The sequence below is a fragment of the Apis dorsata genome, unplaced genomic scaffold (assembly GCF_000469605.1).
Source record: "Apis dorsata unplaced genomic scaffold, Apis dorsata 1.3 scaffold_726, whole genome shotgun sequence".
Classification (NCBI taxonomy): Eukaryota; Metazoa; Arthropoda; class Insecta; order Hymenoptera; family Apidae; genus Apis; species Apis dorsata.
In genome coordinates this window covers 23987-33567 of record NW_006263892.1, presented here as the reverse complement: position 1 = coordinate 33567, position 9581 = coordinate 23987, and the positions used below count along the sequence as shown (strand labels likewise).

General features: G+C 27.0%; 1 protein-coding gene and 1 long non-coding RNA gene across 2 annotated transcripts; both read left to right on the top strand.

Moving 5' to 3' along the window:
- The first annotated feature begins 5171 nt into the window (after positions 1-5171).
- On the top strand, positions 5172-5585 carry LOC116186458. Its single transcript, XR_004151460.1, has 3 exons — positions 5172-5352; positions 5445-5492; positions 5572-5585. It is a non-coding gene; the product is annotated as an uncharacterized LOC116186458 (long non-coding RNA).
- A 434-nt stretch (positions 5586-6019) lies between these two features.
- Positions 6020-7339, top strand: LOC102680633. Its single transcript, XM_006622571.1, has 4 exons — positions 6020-6130; positions 6229-6278; positions 6351-6404; positions 7179-7339. The coding sequence occupies exons 1-4, from the start codon at positions 6053-6055 to the stop codon at positions 7321-7323; spliced, it is 327 nt and encodes a 108-aa protein (XP_006622634.1). The 5' UTR covers positions 6020-6052; the 3' UTR covers positions 7324-7339.
- Positions 7340-9581: the final 2242 nt, after the last annotated feature.

Genomic DNA, 9581 nt, shown 5'->3' with positions numbered 1-9581 from the left:
ATGACAGATGTCGGCCCCATTCATTCTCGGGTTAGACGAGACTCTCGTAGATTGCCTTGAACTTGTAATTGCCGAAGGGTTTAGTGCCTCCTGTTGTAGATCTGTATCTGGTAGAAACTGGATACAGGTGACTTTGGAATTCATGGAGGATAGAATAACTGAGCTTGTGGGACTTGATCAAGAGCGCAAGTTGGTCCCAAATCTGCACGATATCGGACTTAGGAGATCTGTATTGACAAGCTCGGGACACAAGGGATCAGATATCCTGAATTGCCATTTCGGCGGTCTGAATTTACAGCACGGAAATATAGAGATAGAATAAAATTTTCAAGAAGATAGGAAAAAGCACGTTCTCGATGTATTGCAGATAGATGACAAGGAATAATATATTTTTCTATTTTATTCGAGTATTTCGTTCCATTGTAAATGATCTTGCACCATCGATCGTAACTTGTTGAAACTTGAAGAGAAACAAATTCGAGAATATAATTGCATTCAAGTTCGGCGTCTCCTTAATTACAGCTTAATAGTCTAGGAACGTATCTAGACCAAAGTTTGTAATCCGTTGTGTAATATATACACGTTAGATAAGTAATGCGTGTTCAAGAGGGGATAGTTTATGCAATATAAAATTAAACTTCTCTCCTTCGATAATTCCGATAATTATAAATAATTTTTCGATCGCCAAAGAATCGATTTTTCCAATTTTTCTGGAAAAAAAAAATTAATTTCGTAAAATCAAACGTATATTCGAATTGTTCTCGAAGAATCGTAAATAAAATTTCAAAATTTTATGTGTTATCTTTACGTTGCAAGTTCCAATGCAACGTAATCACAATTAAGGTATGGCGTTGATAGTTATATCGTTCGAAATTATCAAGGAAGTTAGTTTATTGGTCCCTGTATCTTTGAACAGTGGCGCGATTTCATTGTTCCGCCGGAAACTATCGCGGTCTCGTATGATATTGCCGTGGGTAAGTGACACAGTGGTACACGGTCGAAAGTTCACGGCACGTAAAGTGGATCTTTGGAACAATTGCGCAAGAAACGCGTAATTATAACTACTCGGTTATGTTCATAAAATTATACTCGTAACCATAAATCGCTGTATTTTGGTGGAGCGAGCAAACGGGTGGCCAAAGGAAGTCTCAGTTATAGTTTTATTAATAAATAAAATACCATGATATTCAAATAACATTCAATTTTCTGTCTACATTAAATGATATGCAATATAATATCGATTCTCTGAATTAGGAAACAAATTCTTATCGAATAGCTGTTCGAATAATTTTCAAATATTTATTACATAAAAATATATATATATACTTATCTCACAAGAGAAATCTCTCAATCATTGAATAAATTCAAAATTCGGATAATCTTCTAGCGGATAATCGGTTTACTGTGATACTCCTCCAAGTTAAAAAAAATTTCACTGGAACAAGCAGAAATTAATCGAAAGTTCAATTAGAAGTTTTAGCGAAGACGTTTTTATACGACGATCGAGGAAAGGATTATTTTTATTTCATCGCCAAACATTTCGTGAACGAGCCACGTTCCCCTGTTTAATGCAAATGTCGCTTAACCAGCGTTCAATTTACCCTTTTAAATTCGCGCCGGCGAGGAGCAACGCCACTCGATTTTATTGTTCTTACAGTGGCGAGAAAGCTGACGGTGCTGCGGACAAAGGAGGTTGATCCTTGATGCAGTGCTTTTCTGCCATCCTCATTTAAGAACGAGTATTTGCATGAGACGTGGCGAATCGGAATTGCGTCGAATTCATTGTGAATGCGCATTTAAGCTGGAAACCTCGTAACGAATGACACTTGGTGGACAAGAGTATATATATGTGTGTGTGTGTGTACGAAAACTTGGAGACGAGGAGGAAAGAAAATAAGAGTGGTGAAGGAAAGAAATAGGGTGGAAGAGACGGCCAGAGGGTGGAAGCGTTATCATTACGCAAATTTAAGGTCGGAATATAACGGACGCGATGTATTTTACGCTTTCTGCTGCTCGAGTTCTCTCGTAAAAAAAAAAAAAAAAAAAAAAAAAAAAAAAAAAAAAAAAGAAAAGAAAAGAAAAAAAGGGGGGGTGCCTGTATTAAAACACATTAAGTCCACCTGCCGGTAGTTCTCCTCGTATCTAACGTACGATGTTTTACTGCTCATGGTAAAAATTTAATAAGTTGATGCAAATGAGGCTCTTATGTAAATCTACAAGATTTCATAGCGGGTGGATCGTGGTACATATTTTTCGGCTGTCCCTCATTACCATGGTAAATTTCACCCCGTTGTAACTCGCCAACAAAAGGGGAAATTTGATTTCACGTGCACGGGCAAACTTTGGACAAACGTGGACTAATTTGACGGTGCTCGTAAGCCAAGATATCGGTTATGAAATTGAATTTGTCAAGATATTAGGAAAATTTTCGTAGAGAGCGTTCAATTTTCCTTCGAAAGAAACATGTCTCCTCTAGCTGATAATAATAAATTACCGCAAGTTTAAAGTTAACTCGAAACTTTCGTTTATCGAAGCCTCTCCTATGATTCTCTTTTCGAATCTAACTACTCGAACTTTTCATTTTCCCGTAATATACAATATTCCCTCTTGGTTCGAAAGAAATCTCGGTTGAAGAAGAAAAGGGAAAAAAAAAAAAAAAAAAAAAAAAAAAAGAATGAAAATATCAGACCTCGGCACATTCTGTAAGAATCAATGTGGAAACCAAGATTCTCTTTGAAACACGTATTCTCTTATTCGTTCAAGTGAAAACGCCAAAGGAGATAGAAACTTACGTTGAAAGAAGGAGGAAGAAGGAAGAGGGTGGGAAAAAAAAGAGAAAAAAGAGAAAAACAAAGTAAGAGAGGGTAAGAAAAAATAAAATATAAAGGGAGAAAGTGCGTTTCGATGGAGGAGAGCGACAGGATAAAGGGAAGGGATGATGTAAGAGGGAAATGAAGAATGGAAGAGAGAAAGAGAGAGAGAAAAAGAACGACTAAAGGGGGTAACTTTATCTACGCCGACAGAAGCGACCCTCGAGTTCGATTTTGCGCTGTTCACTAAGTTACCTGATCTGCTCTCCATTGTCTTGTGATAACTTTGTGATACCTGGGCTAAGGATTTCCTTAGATACGCTGAAGACGCCGTGTTTCTCGAACGAGAAGAAAGACGAAGCATAGAGCTTAAGTCGCGAAACTTTCCCAACAAACCGAACTCACTCCCATTCCGGCCGAGAACGTTGTGAAAGTCGTATATCCGCGAAATGATCTCGAGCTAGATGTTTCCACGTGACTCTTGATACTTCAACGAAGAAAACAATCCTCCTTTTTGTTTATATACTCTATGATATAGGTACAAGCATTTGAAAGTATGTAAACACATGTTCCTTAGAGGATATAATAAAAGATATTATTGCCATGTTTCTACGCAATTTTGGTGAATAAATTATTACACGTTTATTCGACAATGGCGTAGATAAAAATTTGAAGTTTTTGAAAGAAAGAATTGTTATTGATTTTATCTTTTTACTGATAAAATTCTATCAGTAATTAAAAAATTTGAAAACTTTTATGCATTTCATGCTCAGAACTTAAAAGACGTAAACTAACATCTAGTAAAAATTTTATCTTAATTGGAATAAGTTTCTGTTGTTATATTTATTATTATTATTCTATTATGAATATTAAATTTAGCATTTTGATTTTTTTATAGCCATTTAAAGTAATTTTCGAGCTATGTCATTTTTATAAACAATAAATTCAAAATCAATATATATTTTTTCCCATATAAATAATTTCATATTCAATTAACAGGAAAAAATAGAATCAAATAAAATATTGCTTGTATCAATGTTATCTTTTGATTCTCACGTTTGATCATTTTGCACAATTAATTATTATCATTGACAAAGAACAATAAAACAGAAATATCAGAATGCTGACTGGAAGCTTTTGAATTCATTTATAAATATATGCAATAACACTTTCCCGTAAACATTTCAATTTTTAATTAACACCAGAGTCAAATAATAAAATAATTAATTTAAATTTAACTCTGTTGATGAAATTGATTATTCGATTCGCGCATATTTTATTCAGCAATAGTAACTGCGAAAGATGAATTAAAGTACAATTAACTTTTAAATGTTTTCGATAATTTTTACATGTACTGTTTCGAATGTATATCCTTTTTGGATAACAATAAGATATATATTTAAACGCGATGATATTAATCATCTCTTAAATAATTTCGTTTAGAAACACGTCCAAATGAATAAAAGAAAGAAATGAAAAAAAAAATGAAAATTTATTTCACTAATCGTTGTGTGTTTGTATTGGCACGTTATTTGTTAAACTCGGCATGACGTGGCAAAACATGCAAGCTCATCGAAAGTTCAAGCGTTCTTTTTTTGTCTCTGATAGACAGAAAACAGCTTGGGTAGTTAAACGATAATTTGTCAAAATGAACACGATTTATTATCGAAACTTTAAAATTACTCGAATTTTTATTTGTGGAAGTAATTTCAACTTCAAACGTAGAATATATTCAATATCATACAATATTTATTGCATAATAATTTAATACTTTTAACACGAACTGTTTTCTTTACTATCGAAGATCATATAATTTTATATTTGTGTTCTATAATATAGTATAAACTTTATGCTTTTTTTTTTCTATTGTTATTTTAATAATAGGATGTTTCGTCATTCTAGCCAAAATAAAAGAAACGTGATATATTTTTGATATAATATAAAAACAATTTCTGATACAATTATTACAGTCTGTAATATGTAATTGTAGATATAAAGTAATAACGATTCCTCTCAGATAAGTTAATATTATTTAATTAATGAAGAATTAGCTTTATTCTATAATTTTTACTTGTAATATATTACAGCGCTTATAAAGAAATAAAAATAGATTAAAGCCTGTTTAATATTTGTAGCAATAACTTATGGTACTGTAATGTAATTTAATAAATTTCTGTATTGATTTCTATATCTGTCTTAGATAATAATTTATACCACGCATGTTTTTATAAAAATTTTATTCTCATATTTAAGTTTATCATCCGAAAAATGCAATTATGTTTGTCACGAATAGATTATTTTATTGTAAACAATATCATGTAAGAAATATATATCTTCATATATATAAGAACGCATTGATCAAATGCTTGGAATGAAAAATAGCATTGATAGCTAATACTAAATATTACTACTATTGATAACTAATAATATTATATTACTAACTAAAATATTATTGTATAACAATATGATATCTGTACTGAGATTTATTTTTTTGTTTCTATCAATTATTTTAATAACAGGCTATTTTGTGACACCAACGATGGTAAAGTATACTTACATCATATTTATATATAATATTATGAATAATATTTCTTGAGAATACAATAATAAATAAATTCTTTTGATTATTTCTAGTCTGCCCTGTGTAAATGTTACAGGAAAATAATACCTCATATGTGTTGGGTATGTATAATATATTAAATATATTTGAACTATTTTTAAATGATTATTTTCATAATTTTTATATTTTTTTATTTTATAGAAAATATGTGGAAAGAAAGGATAAACTTTTTACATTCCATTTTCATCGGGCAATATAAATTAATTTTTGATCATATGAATTTAATCAATTTCGTTTTATTATTTTGATCTGCTTTATTTTCATTTATTTCAATCTTTTATTGTATTATTGGAATAAGAAATTTGCATCAAATTTATAATCTCAGTTTATAATTGTAACAGTGGATTATTATAAGTTACAATATGACTTAATAAATTTCTGCATTGTAAATTTTGTTATGATTTCTATCTGAATAGATAATAATTTATGCATTTTTATATAAATTTTTATATAAATTTTAATCTCTTTAAATTTATTGTTGAATAATGTTCTTCACGAAAAGATTATTTTATTGCAATTAATGTCACGCAAGAATTTATTTCCTTGTATATAAACACATGTTGGTTAAATGCTTGGAATAAAGAAAAACATTGATTATTAAATATTTTGCATATGGAATAAAATGATTTCCATGCTAAGATGTATTTTCTTGTTTCTATCTGTTATTTTAATAACAGGCTATTTTGTGACACCAACAATGGTAAAGTATATACTTACATCATATTTATATATGATATTATGAATAATATTTCTTAAGAATACAATAATAAATAAATTTTTTTGATTGATTATTTCTAGTCTATCGTGTGTAATTGTAAGAGGAATGTTATAAAACCTCATATTTGTAGGGTATGTATAATATATTAAACATATTTTTAAATAATTATTTTCATAGTTTTTATATTATTTTTATTTTATAGAAAATATGTGCGAAGCCCAGATAAATTTTTATACTTCCATCTTCATCAAGCGATGTAAGTTAATATTATTTGATCATATTAATATAACTAATTTTGTTTCATTATTTTCATTTGTTTTATTTTCATTTATTTTAATCTTTTGTTGCATTATTAAAATAAGAAGTTTATATCAATCATACCATTTTATAATTGTAACAATGAATTATTATAAGCTACAATATGACTTAATAAATTTTCTGCATTATAAATTTCGTTATGATTTTTATAACTGAGATATATACAGATAATAATTTATGCATGTTTTTACATAAATTTTAATCTCTTTAAATTTATTGTTGAATAATGTTTTTCACGAAATGATTATTTTATTGCAATTAATGTCACGCAAGAACTTATCTCCTTGTATATAAACACACGTTGGTTAAATGCTTGGAATAAAGAATAATTTTTTACTAAGTACAACAATTCAATTGCATATAAAACAAAATGATCTCTATGCTGAGATGCATTTCCTTGTTTTTATCTGTTATTTTAATAACAGGCTATTTTGTGACACCAGTAATGGTAAAATATATAGGCTATACAATACTGTACAATATTATATATATTTCTTTGAGAATAATAATATTAATAAATAAGTTTTTTATTTAATTATTTTTATATTTTTAACAGATATATTGTATTATATTGAATTTTATTATATTTTTTAGCCTTGTAATTGTGAGGCACCGGAAACTGCACTTTGCGCAGTATGTTAAATTTATGAATAAATTTAATTTATCATTATTTACTTTCATATTATATTTTAATTCTATTTTTATTTTATAGAGACGTTGTCAACAGCATGGATAAATTTCTGCAAATTGGATTCGTCAAAATGGTTATAATGAATTATTTGAATTTAAAATATTATACAATATTATATTTCTATATGTTAATCTCTATATGTTATCTCTATATTATTAAAAAATAAATTCTTTGATTTGAAAGATTTTTTATTTATTTCTGGGATTTTCTTAAATCCCAGTATTTGTTTATTTTAGAATACGTAAATATGATAATTATAAATTAATATATATGTATATTTATAATTTTACTATCGCGTAATAAAGAATATCAATTATTTTATTATTTTTAATTGCTTTTAATAATGTATTTATATCGTTGTTCCGCTTTAATTGCTAGAAATATCTATCAAACTTTCGTATGTAACTTTCTATAAAATAAAAATAAAAAACTTTTAACCAAATAGTGTATACAAGTAATATGTACAAAATATATCAAATAAACTAATGATAAATTTTTCTCATTTCAAATTTATTGTTTTCATTTCTCTTTTTAATAGTTTTGCGTGCATGTATTTAAAAAAACTGAAAGAATAAAAAATTTATAATAAAAAAGTTATATCTATTATCAAAGGTGTTTCTAACTTTCATGACATTTTCTTTTCTTTTTACTCAATTTTCCAGAATTTTCCGGGAGAATGACACTTATTCCAGTTCTTGGAAAGTCACTTTACTTTCTTGAAATCATTATTCTTTCAGAACTAATTTAACATTTGGATAACTTTTCTTAAAAATTCCATTTCATTTTACTTATGAATTCACTATTATCGTATTTGAACATAATTGAAGTAATCATAAATATAAACTGTTATTTCAATGAAACATTAAACTAAATTATTATTAATGATTTGTTTGATATACATATATGTGTATCTTATAAATGAACACTAAATATTCATTTCAAAATGTAATCGCAAATCCAATATTTATATACTGTGGAGAATTGATTCTATTTGAATGGTTCAACGATTTTACTGTGATACTTCAATATTAATCGGATCTTAATATTTTGATTCTTTTCTTGATACTATCGTAAAATATAATTTTTCATGGTTATGAAATATTTTGTTCATATTCTTAAATCTTCTTTATGAATTAATGGATTAAAATAATAAATAAAAAAGTAAAAAACATCAAAATATTTATTACTTTTTTTTTCTTGTAATTTTGAAATCTACGTATAATATTTTATGGGATTAAATATTTATACGATTTTTTATTTTATTTAAACAAATTAATGCAAATACATGCGAATATTCTAATATTGTACGTTATATATTTTATCGCATCTAATAACATGGGAAAAGTTTATCGCGTCATAAATTTTTGTATCCGTAACACGTTCGTCACGAAAAATTTTATTTCAGTATTGCTGTATCTCTTTTAAACGTGACAGTACCTTAAACAGCTAGGTTGTTTAAAATATACAACATTCAAGCTGCATAAAGAATTATATACAAAGAATACAATTTTATATAAAATAATAATAAGAAATAAGAAATAATAAAAATAAAAGAATTTTTATATACAAAATAATAATAAGAAAAAATAAAAAAAAAAGTATTAATACCGTATTAAAATTAAATATGAAGCAACATGAAACAATTTAAACTTTTATTTTTCTCCTCTTGATTATTATATTTATATCAGATTATCTTAGCGTGTTAATAAAGCGTATTAATAAATAAACATAATTCTATATTTTATATTATTTTCCTTATTTTAGAATTCACAGAATTCTAATATTTTAATAATTCTAAAAATATTTAATAAATTTTCTATTGCTAGAAATATAGCAATTATTTGCATAAAGATTGGCCTAAAACAGGAACTGGGCTTTTTAAAATATGTAATCGTATTAATCAAATTGCAATGCTGAATCCATATATTTATTATTCATTATCATTCATATTCTATTTTAATGATTTTGTAAGAATAATCAACATTTTGAATAATGATAAATAACATTAAATACTCAAAAATTGAGATTTATACTAGTAAGATAATTTTTAATTGCATAAGAAAAGAATTATTTGAATCACGATCGTCACGAAAATATCATTTAAACATTTCATAAATATTTTTTAATGTGAGCATGTTCAATATTTTCTGGCAGGAAAATAATATATATATAAGAAAGGAATTATTAATATAGTATTGAGAATTATACAAACAACATGAATCAACCATCAAGATACTTCTTCTGTTTGTTTATTTTTCTTATATCAGCCTATCTCCTTATTCCAGCTGAAGCACGTGTAGTAAGAAAAAAAAAAATACTTTATTATCGATAAAAATTTTTTTTTTTAAATAATTGCAATAATAAGTAATCATAAATTTTTTATTATTAGATATGCAATTGTAACTCACTCTTACCAGAGCATGC

Coding starts and splice junctions, on each gene's coding strand:
- LOC102680633 (XM_006622571.1), top strand. CDS start 6,053: ATGATTTCCATGCTAAGATGTATTTTCTTGTTTCTATCTGTTATTTTA. Junction 6,131..6,228: donor ATTTTGTGACACCAACAATG/GTAAAGTATATA, acceptor GATTATTTCTAG/TCTATCGTGTGTAATTGTAA. Junction 6,279..6,350: donor ATAAAACCTCATATTTGTAG/GGTATGTATAAT, acceptor TTTATTTTATAG/AAAATATGTGCGAAGCCCAG.